Source organism: Neltuma alba, unplaced genomic scaffold (assembly GCF_004799145.2).
Source record: "Neltuma alba isolate B1F8T4 unplaced genomic scaffold, ASM479914v2 tig00006492_pilon, whole genome shotgun sequence".
NCBI lineage: Eukaryota > Viridiplantae > Streptophyta > Magnoliopsida > Fabales > Fabaceae > Neltuma > Neltuma alba.
This window is the reverse complement of record NW_021634481.1, coordinates 35,446-55,271: the sequence shown is the minus strand read 5'-3', so window position 1 is coordinate 55,271 and position 19,826 is coordinate 35,446. Positions and strand designations below refer to the sequence as shown.

The 19,826-nt window shown below is 35.1% G+C and overlaps 2 protein-coding genes across 2 annotated transcripts; both read left to right on the top strand.

The window, feature by feature from the left end:
- The first annotated feature begins 1,510 nt into the window (after positions 1-1,510).
- LOC114750519 (LRR receptor-like serine/threonine-protein kinase IOS1) lies at positions 1,511-5,718 on the top strand. Its single transcript, XM_028939110.1, has 13 exons — positions 1,511-1,592; positions 1,670-2,207; positions 2,501-2,973; positions 3,182-3,320; positions 3,404-3,475; positions 3,580-3,651; positions 3,733-3,813; positions 3,988-4,145; positions 4,242-4,486; positions 4,574-4,700; positions 4,814-4,882; positions 4,973-5,162; positions 5,307-5,718. The coding sequence occupies exons 1-13, from the start codon at positions 1,511-1,513 to the stop codon at positions 5,716-5,718; spliced, it is 2,658 nt and encodes an 885-aa protein (XP_028794943.1).
- Positions 5,719-8,494: 2,776 nt separating this feature from the next.
- On the top strand, positions 8,495-17,244 carry LOC114750515 (serine hydroxymethyltransferase 3, chloroplastic-like). Its single transcript, XM_028939105.1, has 12 exons — positions 8,495-8,611; positions 8,786-9,022; positions 9,237-9,432; positions 9,546-9,720; positions 9,811-9,928; positions 10,011-10,123; positions 10,236-10,358; positions 10,534-10,638; positions 10,735-10,821; positions 10,901-11,008; positions 16,234-16,306; positions 16,472-17,244. The coding sequence occupies exons 2-12, from the start codon at positions 8,815-8,817 to the stop codon at positions 16,744-16,746; spliced, it is 1,581 nt and encodes a 526-aa protein (XP_028794938.1). The 5' UTR covers positions 8,495-8,611; positions 8,786-8,814; the 3' UTR covers positions 16,747-17,244.
- Positions 17,245-19,826: the final 2,582 nt, after the last annotated feature.

The following is a 19,826-nucleotide window of genomic DNA, read 5'->3' as shown; positions in this document are numbered from 1 at the left end:
CTAACTAATTTGAGAAGATTAAATAAGTTAGGTAAGTTGATTGTTTGTAATAAATAAATATTATCTTTTATAAAATATCCTTATCAATCAAGTATACTAGCTAGAATTACGAAACTTTTAACATGTATAACTACTATAAGGATTACTTTAAAGAAAAAAGATAAATATGAGAGACAACGTGGATTGGGATCTTGTATTTAGCATCAAATTGAATACCAAAATAGCTTTTATATTAAGGATAAGAAGCAGTATATATAGGATCAACATTAACTCTCAAATTAGATTTAGATTAAGGACATGAGGAGTATAAGGAAAAAAAATTCAATATCAAGCATACGAAAACTGCTTTGTTGGTAAAAATTAATTTGCAGATTGTTAAAAGTCTTTATAACCAAATGGTTGGAAAGCTTTCCTTTTTAAGTGGGAGTTCAATTGCATGTTCGTTACCTTTTGTAACCTTAAGTCATTAGTATCTGCATCTTGAAATGAAAAAAATTGCAGATTCAGCTGCTTCCAATTCAAGTTTTGACTTTTGAGCAATGAATCTTATAGGGCCCTTGGTCAGTACATCATCTCAAGTCACAACATTGATCAGCACGTCTACCTAATGAAGTTCGTCTCTTTTGCAAGAATCTCATGGGTTGACTTTTCCATGAGAGAGAGAGAGAGAGAGAGAGAGAGATCTAAATATAAGATTCTTATTTTATGATGAATAAATGTCTCAGGAAATTAAAGTCAGAAGTTTATCAGATAATTGATTGTTCTTACCCTAGCACCTTAATTAAGCGGCAAGATCATGGCCAAACACATCATGGGACTCTCCAATAAATCATCCAGAAATTTATGTAGTCAAAATCAGACAATAACCCAAAAAAAAAAAAAAAGTGCAAAACAAATCTATGGCAGGAAACTTTCAGAATCTCAATTTGAAAGTACTCTTGATGAAAAAGGTGAAATAAGATGAAAAATATGGTTGAGCAAATTCTTAAAGTACATGATATAGGAGCTGCAAACAGAGGAACAAGGAAATGAGGATGTTCATAATCCATCCCTTCAGCAAACTACGCAATTTATGAGGCTACAATGTAATAATGAAATCAATTTGGCATACGACCTCTTTGTATTTTGGGAAAGAATCCACGGAGGAATACAATTCTTTCACACAACAAACTTCTATTGAAATTCCCGTTGTGCAACTGTCATATTATGTATTGAAACATAACTCAGTTTTTGAGGTGTATGTAACTCTGCATTGATAAAAAAGATATACTCCTCCTGTTCTTAATATAAGACTTAATTATTGAGTTAATTTTAGTTCTAAATATAAGACCTATTTCTCATATTTATCAGTTTGTCCTAAATTATCCTTAAAATGAACCAATTACAATTTTCCTTTAGAATAAACCCAATGCCAACAGGGTGACATTGACTGCGTCACAAGTGTACAGCGCATTTTTTGTATAAGTACCAAACATGTCATTCACGTTCTTGTCTCCCTTAGCAGAGAGTAATGAAAATGTCAAAGTGTTTCTTCTCTTCTCTCGTAGGTTGTCTGCTTTTTGCAGTTCTGGCTCAATCTCAGGATCAGTCAGGTAATTTGCCACCAAAAAGACATAAAATTCATTGCATTACTATTTAACAAGAATTAACCTTTGCCACTATGTTTCAGGATTCATAAGCATAGATTGTGGGATACCTGCAAAATCCACCTATATAGAGAAGACAACAGGCATAAATTACATATCAGATGAGAAGTTCATAAATTCTGGTGTGAGTAACTCCATAACCAGTGAGCTCCAAAGTATGTATCAACAGCAACTTTGGAACCTGAGAAGCTTTCCTCAAGGAACAAGAAACTGCTACAGAATAAACATCACAAGTGGCTCTAAATATCTGATCAGGGCTAATTTTCTGTACGGGAATTATGATGGCCAAAATGAATTACCAAGTTTTGATCTTCATCTTGGGCCTAACTTGTGGGAAACAGTGGAAATAACCAATGCATCTCTGTTACTAAGCCCTGAGATCATACATGTTCCATCACTCGATTACACACAAATCTGTCTGGTTGACACGGGCTCTGGAACCCCATTTATCTCTGCTATAGAATTAAGGAATTTGATGAACGATACTTATGTTACTCAGTCTGGATCCTTGTCACTTTACTTGAGGTTGGATTTAGGCTCAACCAGCAAAAGAACATACGGGTAAATCCTTTCTTTAATTTACTTTAAAAAGAGCTTGTAAAGTTGTATTAAGATTTGGTTTTTATTGAGCATGCTATTTAGTCTAATTAGTTTTCCACATAGAAGAGGTAAAGGTTACTCCTTTAAGTAAAACTGAGCAATTATTTTTCTTCCATAACCAGACCAAATAGGCTCTAAATCAATTATTTTTCCACAACATAAAGGAAAGATAAAACGTGACATCCTTCACCACATCTTTACATCAAAAAGAATTCTGCAAATCTGATAAGAGATTGACTTTGACACAGATATAGTTATGATATTTATGATCGCCTCTGGTCATATAATGTCTACAACCCGGACTGGACGCAAATAAGTGCTCCAATTTCCGCAGATTCCTTGGTTCAAAATCATTACAATCCACCAGCCATTGTTATGAGTAATGCAGCCACACCGGTAAATGAAAGCGCTCCAATGTTAGTGTGGTGGGAGCCCAAAAATGCAACAGACCAATTCTATGTTTACATGCATTTTGCAGAGCTTCAAGTCTTGGAAAAGAATCAGACAAGATCATTCACCATTACCCTCAATGGCGATCTCTTCTATGCTGATCTTGTGCCTCAGTACCAAGCCACAACCACTATGTTCAGCAAGTATGCTACCAGCGGAGAAAAAAATCAGTTTTTGCTTAAGAAGACTAAGCATTCAACCCTCCCTCCCATTCTCAACGCCATTGAAATTTATACAGTGAAAGAATTTTTGCAATCAGAAACAGAACAAGAAGATGGTATGATCCGCAACTATAATCTTTTGAAAGAAATCTTTGGTAGAACCAAGAATAGACATGCCAGAGATATATATTATCTGTTTCTCTGTGGTCGAGTTAGACTGATTTCATTTTATAGACTGAATTTTACCTAGGAATTCTTTAATTTTCCAAAGAATCTGGTCAAGAAGATAGATGATTTGGACTAACTTGCTTTTTTGAGAAATAGTTGATGCAATTACAACAATCAAGTCTTCTTATGGGCTGACAAGAAATTGGCAAGGAGATCCATGTAGCCCTGTGGCCTACATTTGGGAAGGTCTAAATTGTACTTATAATGGCCAGAATTCCCCAAGAATTACAGCCCTGTAAGCTTGTTTTCCCTAAATTAATGTTATTACTTAATTAAACTTGAATCAGAACTTCTAATAATATTGGAAAAGCAAAGCAGGAATTTATCTTCAAGTGGGTTGACAGGACAGATAGATCCTTCCATCTCAAATCTCACCATGTTGGAGAAGTTGTGAGTATTTTTCACTGTGGCCTAATTTAGAATGTTTTCACTGATTTCCTTAGGTTGTCAATAAGGCAAACTCATTCCAAGTGGGAGAAAATTTCTTTTTTCAGGGATTTATCAAATAATAGCTTAAGTGGACCAGTTCCAGATTTTCTGTCTCGGCTACAAAACTTGAAGATCTTGTAAGTTATTTGTAATTGAATGAACAATACTCAGATCCCATAGGTTCAAAGAAGGATATTATAGCTGGATTAATTTTGCAGAAACATTCAGAACAACAACTTCACAGGCACGGTTCCCACTGATCTGGTTGAAAAATCAAACAAGGGTTCCCTGTCACTAAGGTATGGCTCTTGTAAAAATCCTAATATCCTAAAAGTTATTGTTACATGAATTTAGGACACACGACATATAAATATTCATATTTCTTAACCTCTATACCCAGATAGACCTATAGAGTACTTGCAAGATTTATTGACCAATGAACATAATAACTTATGTGTCTTTCCATATGCTAGTGTTGGAGAAAATCCACATCTATGTGAATCTCCTCCATGCGACAAGAAGAAAAAGAACAATATTATTATTCCCGTAGTTGTATCAGTTGCTGGAGTTCTGCTCCTTGTGGTAGTCACAGCAACTATATTTTTTACCCTTAAAAGGAGAAAGCCAAGAGGTGAGCCTGCTCTTTATCATTCACACGCACAAGCACAAAATTTTGGTTGATATTGTGAAAGAATCAACCAAAACCTTTTTCATGATCTCAAATTAGGAACAAGTCCAATTGAGACCTCACAGCAAGTTGAAAAAGTTGAAGAACAAAATGATACCACTCTGCAAGTCACAAATAGACAATATTCATACCATGATGTCCTCAAAATGACCAACAACTTCAGCACAATTCTCGGAAAAGGTGGGTTTGGAACAGTTTATTTGGGCCACATTGCTGAAACTCCTGTTGCAGTTAAAATGCTCTCTCTATCTTCAGTTCAAGGTTATCAGCAATTCCAAGCAGAGGTAAAAATTAATAGTGTACTAAAATCACGAGTTTTGAATTAATAAGTATCTATTATGGTTAAGCATAAGTATGATATTGATTTTCAGGTTAAACTTTTAATGAGAGTTCATCACAGAAATCTGACTTCCCTTGTTGGGTATTGCAACGAAGAAACCAATAAGGGGCTCATATATGAGTACATGGCTAATGGTAACCTACAAGAGTACCTTTCAGGTTTGTTGGTGCCAATCAATTTTCAATTAACTAATAATGGTCTAGAAATGGGGCCAAAAAAAGATAATAATAATAACAGCAAGTATAGAAAGTTACAGAGTTTGATTCTGCAGGAAAAGACAACAAATCAAGGTTCCTGACTTGGCGAGACAGACTCTGTATGGCACTGGATGCAGCATTAGGTCAGAAAATGAACCAAGCTCCTTGTGTCTTCACTTTTCACTGTTTAAATCTTTCCACTTCAATGTTATTTGACATCAACTTTGGTTTAGGATTGGAGTATTTGCATAATGGATGTAAGCCACCTATAATTCATCGAGATGTAAAATCGTCAAACATCTTGCTGAATGAAAACTCCAGAGCAAAAATAGCGGACTTTGGTCTATCTAAAATTATCCCAACTGATGGTGGAACTCATGTGTCAACCGTTGTTGCTGGTACTCCTGGTTATCTAGACCCTGAGTGAGTCCTTTTAATCAATCAATCAATCATTATCTTTCTTAGCCGCTTCTGCTTTTGTTAAAAAATGTTATTCGTAGTTATTTTGAGAGCTTCCGATGTGAAAACTAACACAATCTTAGTTATTTTGTCTTCTTTATCTACTAGGTACTATATAACAAACAGATTGACAGAGAAAAGTGATGTTTATAGTTTTGGAGTAGTTCTTTTTGAGATAGTCACAGGTCTACCAGTAATATCTGGAAACCATGAGAGAACTCACATAAGTCAATGGGTTAGCTCCATGGTTGCTAAAGGGGACATAAAGGCTATTGTTGACTCAAGGTTAAGAGGGGAGTTTGATAGTAACTCTGCTTGGAGAGCTGTGGAAATGGCCATGACTTGTGTGTCTAGAAGCCCTAACAACAGGCCAACCATGAATGAGTTAGTGAATGAGCTAAAGGAGTGTTTGGCAACAGAAGGAGCTAGAACCAAGCACAATGATGCTAGTACAGGAGATTCAGTTGAATTAGTTTCCCTGAATATGACAAGTGCAGAATTCTCTCCCTTGGCTAGGTAGTAGTTTACCTCATACACAAGAAGAATGAAATTAATGTGAAACTCTGCAAGAAGAATATATGTGAGTAAAGACTGAGTTTGTTTTAGACCCTAGTTTCTAAATACTCTTAAACTCTGTAAGAATTTATCATGCACGCTTGTCTTAGTAGAATATGTTGGATTTTCCTTGTAGTGTCTCAAAAATAATAAGTTGTACTGTTTATGGCATGTGCACAGCAATGTTCCTTGTACTTTTGAAATTTTATATTGATATATTGGTCATTTAATCAAATGTAATATCCTCCAGTCTAACTAAAGGAAACAAGCAAGAAATTATCAATAAAATTTTATATTAAAGTATCACATATTTTATATTTTATTATATGTTCTTTCGATAAAATATATTTTATTATATATATTGTTAGAAGAGAGAAGGTTTACTTTGTAGTAGAATAATAATATTACTCAACAATCTTTTTTATAATCATCTGGCTGTCAACAACCACCAGTTGGCTTTTTTTTTTTGGTACACAATCTGCCAGTTGGCTTTGTCTGTACTTTTAATATTTTTTTCCCCAAAAAATTCAAGGAGTTATTTGTTAAGTGGTCATTACAAAATAAATTAATTTTGCTTGAGTTAAAATTAAAAACGATCTCTAACCAAAACAAAAAAAAATCTTATATGTATTAAATATATCTAAGTCGAGGTTTTTTTCAACAAAAAAATATCAAGCTGTACTCCTTACTTTTTATTAAAAAATAAAAAAGGGGAAGATTGTGAATAATTAAGCACCTCCACTTTGGCGTTATTCATTGCGTTACATTGGAGATGGATTCTTATATTTTTTTTTTCTAATTGGAACTCGGAATCTCTTTAATCACATCTTCAATATTCTATTTTTATAACTAAGTTTTGATTTTGATAAAAAAAAACACTTGCATTCTATTGACTATATGACCGTTATTTGTTAAAATTAATTAATTAATCCGTAAATCGTAATAGCATTGAAATTTTATTTCAACCCTCAAGCCAGCTGTAGCAATTCTTGCTTGATAATCATCATTCCATTTTCTCTTCATTCATAAAAAGTCAAATCCGTAATGACACACACACACACACACAATATTAATTTTGACTTAGTCCAATTCTATGTAAAATATAGAAAAACTGAATAAACTAGTTAATCTGGCATAATTAAGAATTCAAACTTGGGCTATTAATTAGCAAGCACATGGTCGTTGTTCATCAATATATAAAGTATGTATACTCGTTTATCTTAAAAGAATAACATTTGCGTATTATGAAATGTCAACTTAATTAATTAAAGAGATTTATGACATTGTACGATTGAGTTTTTTTTTTAATTTAAAAAATTTTAGGTAAAGGTTGGAGCTAAACACAAGTCAAGAGCAGCGTGCTTGATCCACTATTGATTAGTTATTTAAAAAGTTAGTGTGAATGAAATCAACTTTATTACTACTTCCGGTCCTTTATACAAAACTTTATTTAATTTTTATTTTGATCCTAAATATAAAATATCTATCCACTTTATCTTTTATATTTATGTATTTTTTGTAAGGTAATCATTCTAATAATAGTAGTTCTAGTCAAAACCCTTGATTATCAAAGATATTTTAAGAAGAATAATACCTATTTATTATAAATAACTAACATAATTTATTATTGTAATCTCCTCAAATTAGCCAATTAACTTTTATAATTAGAATCGGAGGTAGTGTATATGATGATGAAAACATGACTTACATGTTGGTTTTGGATTTCTGAATAATACTCTTTTCTAAGAAATTTGATCCTTGCATGTTTATTATACATATATTTTGTTTATTCTGTTGATGAGCATGAATCTTGCTAAAAGTTCTAATAATTATAAGATAAAATGAATATTTAATCTTGTAATTTTAATTTAGTTAGAACTCAATCAATTCATGAATCCAATTCTGAAAATGTTAGTCTATATTTTAAAAAAATTTAAAATATAATAACTAAAGTTAGGTCTTACTAATGTTTAAACTTTTAAATGACTAGAACAATAACATGTATTGAGTTAAAGTTTAGAAATTAAATTATAATTGAATAAAAGATATAATTAAATAATAATGTTCATAATATGAATACAATAAATATTATATAAAATTATTTTATAATATTTATTGCTTCAAGGGATTATGTTGACCATGTGTGGTGAACATCGGCTTTTTTTTTTGGAAGTAATTAATAATATTTTTTAAAAATATTTTAATAAGTATTAAAGATTAAAAATAAAATGATATTAACAGATTCATTAGAAAAACATTAATAAAAATATACTCCCTCCGTCTTTTATTATAAAATCTAATTTTTTGAATAGATCTGTTCTTTTTTATAAGATACTCTTTGAATTTGTCTCAACATTTAATGAATTATTACCTATTTTGTTTCTAATTTAATATATTTAATATATATTTTTTATTTATCTCACTATTAATTTTTCACATTTATCAATTTATATATAGAAATATATTTAAAAAATTGTATTTATCACATATTAATTATTTTTAATTAATTTTAACTATTTTCTAAAATCACATAATTTACTGTGGCGGGGGAGCAGTAAAATACGCCGGAGGTCACCGTACACCTGTAGATTCGTTCGGACAAAACTAAACTATAAAACGACACGTGCCCTCACGCAGACAAAAAACAAAAACCACAGAACCCTCCTCAGTCTTCAGTCTTCAGTCTTCACTCCGCTTCCCAGCTCGGCGACCCCCCTCCTCCCCGGGGGTATCTCATCTTTTGTTTTCCGACGGGTTCTTGCTGCTCGTGTATTTGGTCTTTCGTTCTCTTTCGTGCTCGTCGTCAGTGACTCTGCGTCACCGTCCCTGCCTGAGATCATTGATTGCATCATCTTCAGGTAGAATATATGTTAATAATTGGTTGGCGAAAGATGTGCATCAAGTTAAACTATTCTTATGATTCAGTTTCTTTTCCTTTGAGTATTGTTGAATTTTTTGCTCGAGGTGAAGCTTTTGCAATTATGACGAGCTGTAGTTCGCCATTATCATATAATGTATTATGAACCATGCAGGGGTTTTTATTATAAAATCATAATCGAGGATGCAAGTCTGTGGAAAATTTGCAATAATGGGCTCATGGCAACAATCTGCATGTGCTAAGGTGCTTAATTTTCCTGCTCATGGGTGTGACAGTTATGGGTTTACGCCTCAAGTAAAGTTCAGTAACGTGAAGACTTGTAAAGCATCTTATGTTGAAGGAAGTTTGGTCGGTGGGAGGCCGTCTACACTCTCGGTGCCTGAAATTGGAGGTAAGTACTGAGCATACCATTTAAATGGAATGATTTCATGTGACTGACTAGCTAGTATATACTTTTAAAGACAAAATAAATACCCAAAGCTTACACACTTTGATGCCATAATTAGTTTATTCTTTTCCCTGGTTTAGTGTTCGAGGTATTTGGTTTGTTGATTCTTGGCCTAAAGACTGACGTTTTGGTCCATCGGATCACATGATATTTTCAGGTGATAGAAGTAGTTTCCTGGATTATGGCTTGAGTGAAGCTGATCCTGAGGTTTATGATATTATTGGCAAGGAAAAGAATCGGCAGTATAAAAGCCTTGAGCTTATTGCTTCAGAAAATTTTACATCGAGGGCAGTTATGGAAGCCGTTGGTTCATGCCTCACAAACAAGTACTCAGAAGGTTTACCTGGAAAAAGGTGAGTTTTCTTCCTCTAAATTTTTTCCTTTGTGTGAAGGAATGTTTCACTAAACGCCCCCTCCCTTTCTCACTTCTCTAGTTATATTAATTAGAGTCTCTTATGCATGTAAGGTACTATGGTGGAAATGAGTACATTGATGAGCTTGAAATACTATGTCAAGAGAGAGCATTGGCTGCATTTCACTTGGATGGGAATAAGTGGGGTGTAAATGTTCAACCCTTATCTGGCTCTCCTGCAAATTTTGAAGTTTACACTGCAATTCTTAAGCCACACGATCGGATAATGGTAAACAATTTCCTCTTTTGTGATTTTTTCTATGCCAAAATAGCGTTTCTGTTGTAAGGCTATACTGATATAAAATGATAATTCTTCTAGGGTTTGGACTTACCTCATGGGGGGCATTTATCTCATGGATTCATGACTCCCAAAAGACGTGTATCAGGAACATCAATTTATTTTGAATCTATGCCTTATAGACTTGATGAAACTACAGGTGCTTGCATTTTTGTTATTAAATTATGGCAACTATGTTTAATAGCTTACAAGAAGCTTAAGTACTTTTGAATTGTGAACAGGCCTCATTGATTGTGACATGCTTGAGAAAACTGCTAATCTCTTCAGACCCAAACTCATCATTGCTGGTGCAAGTGCTTATCCTCGAGACATTGACTATCCACGGATGAGAAAAGTAACCTTGTTCATATGTATTCTGTAGAATATTCTGTTTGTGATTGAATATCCCTTCATGTGATATGTGATTTTTGTTTAAAAAGCTAATTACATGTGATATCCATGTGAAGATTGCCGATGAAGTTGGTGCTTTTCTTATGATGGATATGGCTCATATTAGTGGACTTGTTGCTGCTGGCGTGCTTGCTGATCCCTTTGAATTTTGTGATATTGTGACAACCACAACTCACAAGGTTTTCCTCAGGATATTCCCAATATCGTGCTTTAATTTTTTTATTCAAAAAGATAAGGGAACTGAATTTGCTTTCATTCTTCTAACAAAAAACATACATTTAATCTTAACTAAATACTCCTCTTTCTTTGTGTTCGCATGCCCATGACTCATTACAATTAAATTTATTTCTCCAGTCCCTGAGAGGTCCAAGAGGTGGTATGATATTCTTCAAGAAAGATTCTGTGCATGGTGTCGATCTAGAGTCTGCCATCAACAATGCTGTATTTCCCGGCTTACAAGTAAGATATTGGTTCTGTTTAGGCCTTTCTTTACTATTCTAATTGGGAATATTGTCCCTGCCGTAATAGTTTAGTACTAAAATTGTCATTATTTAGGGCGGTCCTCATAACCACACAATTGGAGGACTAGCAGTTTGTTTGAAGTATGCTCAATCCCTTGAGTTTAAGGTTTACCAAAACCAGGTATTTCTCTTTTAACCATTTGTAAGTTTGTTCCTAGGCCTATTGTGACAGTTGCACTCATATAACTTTGATCCTGTAGGTGGTCTCTAACTGTAGAGCTCTAGCTAATCGTTTGATAGAACATGGCTACAAGTTGGTATCTGGTGGAACTGATAATCACTTGGCTCTTGTTGATCTGAGGCCATCTGTAAGAATGTTGCTCTTTCATATCAAATTTCAGAATAAAATTTCAGTATTGTTTTTCATTATTCCCCTTTTGTTTCTGCTTCTTAGTATTTTGTTGCTGAAGTTTAAATGTCGCTCATGCTTCCCACAGTAAACAAGTTAAAGGTGAATGTACCAAAATCCCCCCCCGGGCAGGGGATGAAATTTGTAGATAACGGTTGCTGATTTATAGGAATCATGAGAATTAATTGTAGATATTAGGATATATGTTTGCTATCTGATTTTATTCGATTTTATCTCTTCTCTGTAATCCCGTGTATCTCGGATTCGATTTAGTCATTCTCCTGTATATATGTTTACCGAATTACTCAATGAAAGCATGGAAGAATTATACCATTCATCTCTCATTCTCTGTCGCTGTACATGGTATCAGAGCATTCGGCGGCAGCAATGGCAGAATCTTCCGACAATGATAGGGAGTCGAACTCCCAACTTGAGTCGCACCAGACCTCGGTACCTGGAGGCTTCTCCGCACCTGGTACAACACGCCTCGCTGGACTTGAGAGCTCGGCTGTTCAGATTGTGCCGGATAAACTTACCGGTGACAACTACTGCGAATGGGCCCAGTCGATGCGACTGGCCCTTGATGGTCGAAGTCGACTGGGGTACATCACCGGCAAAATCCCAGCTCCTTCGGCGACTGATGAGAAGGCGCTGCGAACCTAGAAATCCAACAACGCAATGGTATCCTCCTGGCTCGTCAATGCCATGATACCAGCGATCAAAAAGGTCTTCATGTTCCTTCCCTCCGCTCGCGATATATGGGAGGCTGTGAGGGAGGCCTATGGCGACGGAGGAAATGAGTCGCAAATCTTCGAATTAAAACGGAAAGTGTGGGACCTCAAACAGGGAACTCGTACGCTAGCCGACTATTATCTGGAGAAAACAGCTCTCTGGCCGGAGCTGGACCTCATCACTGATGCATTTGAGTGCTGCGCCTCTAATGCTGCCACCAATCATAAGAAAACCGAGAGGGAACGCCTATTTGAGTTATTAGCAGGTCTGAATCCCTCCTTTGATGATGTTCGGGGATGAATCCTTAGTCAAACTCCTCTTCCTTCTGTTCGGGCAGCCTTTGCGATACTCCGTAATGAAGACTCCCGAAAGAAGGTTATGCTCAAAGACGACCCAATGCCACGAGGCCCCTCAGCTGAAGCCTCTGCCCTTGCAGTACGATCTAATGAGCACCGAGGGAATAAGAATAGGCCCACATGCGACCACTGCCAGAAAACAGGGCATACTAAAGACACTTGCTGGGACCTCCATGGGAAACCACCGGACTGGAAACCCAAGAGAGGAAAAGGCCGTGGGTATGTTGCTGGAAAAGTGGAGGAAGCAGATTCTCCCATAAAAACAGCTCAGGATGACGCGCTAAGTAAAATTTTGGAGAGGCTTGCTGCATTGGAAAATAACCAACAGACCCGAAAACAACCTACCGCCACTGTAGTTCAAAGAGGTAACTTTTTCAAAGCATTGGCTACTATTAAAGGTATGAGTTCTGGACATTTTTGGATTGTTGATTCAGGCGCCTCTGATCATATGACTGATGACATTTCATTATTCTCTACCTATACTTCCGCTAAAACTCGACTTACGGTTAAAATTGTTGATGCTTCTGATGCTCTTGTTGCTGGCATTGGGAGTGTTACAGTCTCCTCTACACTTACACTCCACACAGTGCTCCATGTTCCCAATTTAAAGTGTAATCTATTGTCTGTGAGCCAATTGGCCAGGGATGAACGGTGCCATGCTGACTTCTTTGCTACTTATTGTGTTTTTCAGGATCTGCTAACGGGGACGACGATTGGCATTGCTAAGGAGTTTGATGGGCTTTACTACCTGGATGACTGTGATGATCGAAGTTTTAAAGCTTGTAATAAAGTGTCTCTCCCTAGGACTAGTGAGTTGGAGTTATGGCACCAAAGATTAGGACACCCCAACCTTCATTATATGACTCAAATGTTTCCTTCACTTTGCTCAAATAAAAATTTTATTGATTTTCACTGTGATTCTTGTGAACGTGCTAAGCATCATCGTACTTCTTTTTCAAGCATTCCGTATCACGCTTCCAAACCATTCACGACTATTCATAGTGATTTGTGGGGGCCTTCTCGGGTTCCCAATCGTACACATTCAAAATGGTTTATAAGCTTCATTGATGACCACACACGGGTGAGTTGGGTATTTCTTCTAAAACAAAAGACTGATGTTTATCAAACTTTCCTTGACTTCTACCAAATGATTCAGACCCAATTTCAAACAAAAATCCAAATCCTTCACACTGATAATGGGACTGAATACTTCAACAATTCCCTGTCCACCTTCCTCAAAGGTCATGGCATCATACACAAAAGTACTTGTCCTTACAGCCCACAACAAAATAGTATTGCCGAAAGAAAAAACAGACACATCCTAGAAACCGCTAGAGCCATCATGTTTAGCAGTAATGTGCCAAAGTTCCATTGGGACGATGCCATTCTTACAGCTACCTTTCTAATCAACAGAATGCCTAGCAAACCATTGTCTTTCAAAACCCCCCTACAGGTTCTCCACAATCATTATAACCTTCCCTACCTCGAAAACACATTACCCTTGAAAGTGTTCAGTTGTACCACCTATGTTCATCTTCATCATACCCATAAACTTGATCCAAAAGCTGTTAAGTGTATCTTCTTGGGATATTCGGGCACACAGAAAGGATACAAATGTTATGATCCAATTACACAACGTATTCATGTCACTTGTGATGTCACCTTTCATGAGACTATTCCCTTCTACCCTCAGTCCTCGATTCAGGGGAGAGTTGGAGTGAACCTCAGACTGAACAACCACCCTCATCATCTTACCTAGAACCTACACTTGAACCCTTATCATCCTACCTAGAACCTATATTCGGACCATCCCAACCTATACCCGAACCCGAACCTGAACCATCCCTTACTACTCTAGAAGAGCTGCCTAAAGAAGATAGAGGGATCACTCGTCCAGGGGGAGACACAAACCAGCCTATTCAGACCTATATTAGGAAACACAAGACAGGTAAAGCCCCTCAGACGACTAATGCACCCCAAGAGTCTGAACTTGAGGCAGGTCCGGACGAAGTAGAAAATGGTGGGGAAAGACAAGTACATGATGATCTTGATTTGCCTATTGCCGTACGAAAGCAACCTAGAACTTGTACCAGACACCCTATAGAACGGTTTGTCTCTTATCAGGCTCTTTCATCAAAATATTGTGCTTTTGTATCTCACCTGGACAAGATCAGAGTCCCGAATAACATCAATGAAGCTCTAGCCAGTCCTGAATGGAGACATGCCGTTATGGAAGAGATGAAGGCACTAGAAAGCAATGGCACGTGGGAAGTTGTTGATTTGCCTAAAGGAAAGAAGCCGGTAGGGTGCAAATGGGTATTTACCCCAAAATATACAGCAGACGGAAGCCTCGACAAGTACAAGGCAAGACTAGTAGCAAAAGGTTTTTCTCAAGTCTATGGTATGGATTACACTAAGACATTCGCACCTGTAGTAAAATTGAGCACTATTAGAATTCTCTTATCCCTAGCTGCTAATCTAGATTGGCCATTACATCAGATGGATGTAAAAAATGCCTTTCTAAATGGGGACTTGAAAGAAGATGTGTATATGAGTTTGCCTCCAGGATTCCCTGGGAAACGAGCAGGTCAGGTGTGTAAGTTGAAGAAATCATTATACGGGTTGAAGCAGTCTCCCCGAGCTTGGTTTGAAAGATTTTCCCAGGTATTAAAGACTCACGGCTATAAACAGGGACAAAGTGATCACACTATGTTCTTTAGACATTAGAATAAGAAGACCACTGTCCTAGCAGTGTATGTGGATGACATTGTCATTACAGGAGATGATCCGGTAGAGATTAATCGAATTAAAAGAGCACTGAACTTAGAATTTCAAGTTAAAGACCTAGGAGAAATGAAATACTTTCTTGGGATGGAAGTTGCCAGATCAAAGAAGGGAATTAGCATATCACAGAGAAAGTATATTCTAGACCTCCTAGAAGAAACAGGTATGATGGGCTGTAGACCCAGTGATACTCCTATACGGGTTGACAAAATCAGTGATGACGAGGACCTGGGAAATACTGTAGACCTGGGTAGATATCAACGTATGGTTGGAAAATTGATCTACTTATCCCACACTCGACCTGACATTGCCTTTGCAGTAAGTGTGGTAAGTCAACACTCTCATAATCCTAAACAAAAGCATCTGAACGAGGTTTACAGGATCCTCAGGTACTTGAAGGGATCACCAGGTCGTGGTCTCTTGTTCAAAAGGACTGACAAAAGGAAAATAGAAATGTTTACAGATGCTGATTGGGCAGGTGATCAAGATGACAGAAAATCCACCTCTGGCTACTTCACGTTTGTGTGGGGCAACCTGGTTACATGGCGCAGTAAAAAACAAAGTGTGGTGGCAAGAAGCAGTGCTGAAGCAAAATTTAGAGCTATAGCACTTGGGATCTGTGAAGGTGTATGGGTAAAATGGGTACTTGAGGAGTTGAAGATGATTGTAAATCTACCCATTAAACTCTACTCAGACAATATGGCAGCCATCAATATCTCTCACAATCCCGTTCAACATGATTGAACGAAGCACATTGAGATAGATAAGCACTTCATAAGAGAAAAGATTGATGATGGGGTAATTGATATCAGATACCTACCCTCTAGGGAACAAACCGCAGATGTTCTTACAAAAGGCTTGGCTCGAGAAAAGTTTGAATACTTCATTGGCAAGTTGGATATGATCAACATCTATGCTCCAACTTGAGGGGGAGTGTAGATAACGGTTGCTGATTTATAGGAATCATGAGAATTAATTGTAGATATTAGGATATATGTTTGCTATCTGATTTTATTCGATTTTATCTCTTCTTTGTAATCCTGTGTATCTCGGATTCGATTTAGTCATTCTCCTGTATATATGTTTACTGAATTACTCAATGAAAGCACGGAAGAATTATACCATTCATCCCTCATTCTCTGTCGCTGTACAAAATTCCTTGCTTTTAATGAAAAGTCATAATGATTGTGGTTATCAACTGTATGGTTCTCTATGAACTTGACTTTATATATTGTGTCTATATATACTTGGGTTGCGTGCTTCTTTCTTTATTTCATGTAAATCTTACAATAACCAAACTCACATCTCCTAGGGCATTGATGGTGCTCGAGTGGAGAAAATTCTTGACATGGCTTCTATAACTCTCAACAAGAATTCAGTGCCTGGTGAGGCTCATGTTGCTGGTGTTCCATATTACTTGCCTTGTTTATTTATCATTTTTTATCTTCTTCCTTCCCCTTCCTCTCTTCTTCTTCTCCCCCCCCCCTTTTTTTTCCTGGTTCTTCAAATACTTTTTCCATGTTCTCACTTACGCATGAGAATCATGACAGGTGATAAAAGTGCCCTGGTTCCTGGAGGCATTCGCATTGGATCACCAGCAATGACAACAAGAGGACTAGGAGAGGAAGAGTTTGTTTTAATTGCAGACTTCATTCATGAGGGTGCACAAATAGCACTTGAAGCCAAACGTCTGGCCCCGGGAACAAAGCTCCAAGACTTTATGCGGTTTGTGTCATCCCCTGAATTTCCTTTGAAAGATCAGATTTCAAGCCTTCGTAAAAAAGTCGAAGCTCTCACCACTCAGTATCCAATTCCTGGAGTTTAAGGTGGTGTAGGATGATATAGAGCTTAACACCCCTCGTTCTTGTTACTTTTTCAATACGAAAAAGAAATGAGAATGAAAAATGAAAAGGGCAGTGGCTGCACAATAAGTCCTAACAACTAGGAAGCTCATGCCGGTTTCTTCTTTTCTTACTAACAGAGTAGTTTCTTTGGTCTTTGCCCCCTTAATGGTCAAGCCAGGCAAAATGTATCGTTTGGTTCCGAAAATAAGTTCTATTTCATACCGTTGCTGAATTTTACTTTGACAATAATATAAAAGATCTGCATTCGCTCCAATTCTGTTCCATCAACTATTATTTTGGGTCTTGGAGGTGAAAGTTGTATATTCGAGGAATTCTATCAACAGAGTATTATTTTATAGATTTTGTATTGCGGGATGGGAGTAGACAAATACTTCTCTGTAGAAGTTATTCATTGGTATTTTTAGTGCGTGAATTAGACCTCCAGATATTTGATGAATTCACTGGAAATGAAGTTTAAACTAGTTAGTTTTTTATTTTTCATGAGAAAATTGAAGTTATTGTGAGAACGAAAATCTTAAATGAAATTATAAGTCTTATTTTTGGCTGCTATAACGGAATAATCTGCTCAGACTCTTCTTGCAAGGACGAAAGAAAGACTGATGGAAAGACAAATAACCCAATAGCTTAGAATTGAAGTAGTGTTTGTTTTCGGCGTTTCCATCGAGATGATGTGCTGTCCAAAATCATAATTTACGGCTAGGTTTTTCTTCGTTTTTTGAAAAAAATTACAATGGCTATGAAAGTGAATCATATGAGGACTTAAATAGAAGCATGATGCTCATTACACAAATCAGCGGACAAAAGGTTACTGCGCTCAAGAAACAAATTGTGATGTAATAGAATTAAGAGTTATGATTGAAAGTGACCAAGGTATATGGAACAGAACTTTAGGAAACTATTTCAAACTGGTCAGAGAATTCCAATAGCAGCAACAAAGTTTTACTTTACTAGGTGGGATCGGTTATATGAATTACGGGACGTCATCAAGGTCTATCAGTAGTCTAATTTTTAAGGAGGCTTAAGAAACTTTCAAAGTAAGTTTAAAAACTCAAAATGATCAATGTTTCCTTAAGGGAGAAGATGAAAACTTATTTAAGCTGTGTATTTCAATTACAAACTCACCATATCATAGAGGTTATATAAAGTCAAATGGTAGAAATAATTGATTTCACACACTTTTTTAGGGTGTTCTTGGTGTAAAAATAATTAGGAGAATTACAATCAAGTCCTAAGGAAAAAAGATAATTACTAATAAGTTCTAATAACAACCTAAACAACCTGTAATGACAAGTTTTAAAACAAACAATGACAACTTTTGAGACTTGTTTTATAATTATTTTTTAGGACTTTATTGTAATTCTCCCAAAATAATTTTTCACTTTTGAATTTCAACATGTTGGATTGATGATTAATTTGAATATCATCATGAAAAAAGTCTTCTACATAAATATAAATTCATTAAATAATTTCAGCATTTGTGACATATACAGAATCTGTTTGGATTAGCGATTGAAAAATTAGTTTATTGTTAATTTGACTTTTGAAAAATTTAAACGAGTAAAAGTTAAATCAAGTGATATAAATTGTATTTTGATTGGATTTTATAAAAGTTAGTTTGTAAAAATTAGATTAGGTAAAAAGTTGTTTAAATTATGATTGAATAAAAATAAGTTTAGTTTATATAATTACCAAAATGAGTATAAGTTTTATTAGATAATAAAAATAATAAAGAAATAAATTTACATAATACAATGAATTTAAATTAGTAAGTTTAGTTTGTAAAATTATCCAAATGAGTATGAGTTTTATTAAATAATGATAAATAATTAAAAAAATAAATTTACATAATAGAATGAATTTAAATTATTTTAATATGAAGAAGCAAAATTTCATGACTGAAATATATTTTAAAACATTAGAGATATCATAAAAATTATTACAAATATAAAGTAAACATAATTTCAATTAAATTATTTTAATATAAAGAAATGAAATTTCATAACTGAAATATATTTTAAAAACTAAAGTATATATTTAGTTCTTTAACTTTATACAAGGTTTCAATTTGATCCTTCAATTTTGAAAAGTATATATTTGGTCTTTTAATCCCAAAATTATTAGGCTTTAATGGTATTTTTTGTAACAATCATGAATGTTTTGAAAATTAAACTTAATATGTTAGCATTTGAGAATATTTTATCAACATTTAAGAACTTAACGTCATCATTTTTCTTTAAAATTTTAGGATTAAAGGACTAAAAGTATACTTTTTAAAGTTAAGAGACCAAATTAAGACCTTATATAAAATTAAAGGACCAAATATATACTTTAGTCTATTTTAAAACATTAGAGATATCATAAAAATTATTGCAAATATAACGTGAAACATAATTTCAATGGATAAAATAATTTTAAATTAAAATTCATGGTATTGTGACAAAAGATAAATGAAATAATATTACATAATTGATTAAGTGATAAGCTGGGGGCAATTTGGTCTTTGATTGTGTCATAAAAGCGATTTATATGTGATGAAGATTGTTATGTTACATTTGAAGATGACGCTTAATAATTTTAGTGTGATCATCTTCCCTAACTATAATATCATTTTCAGCTTCTAAAAAATAATTGTCAAAACTTGAATGTCTTCTTATAAGATTATGAATGGTTATTGTTGTACTAAACATATACACTTGTGTTTAGAAGTTGTAACTACACATATTTCATACGATTTGAAATTTATTTTTCCAAACCCCAAATATTCTTTCTATTGCTTCCTCTAAACTAGAATGATAATAATTGAAGACTTTATTATTATTTTGAAACCCCGATGGTTTTCTTTTTGGTTTGATGTATTTAAGCACGTTTTGTTGATTGGAAACATTACTAACAATTACCACCCCACAAGTTCCTTAATAATTAATTTGATGAAACCGAAATCAATGAAATTAAAGAACAAAATTTGGCTTACAAAAAATGAGTTTATTGAAGGTAATGAACAAGTTAAAAGACATGTTTAAACCCATAAGCTCCCAATTAT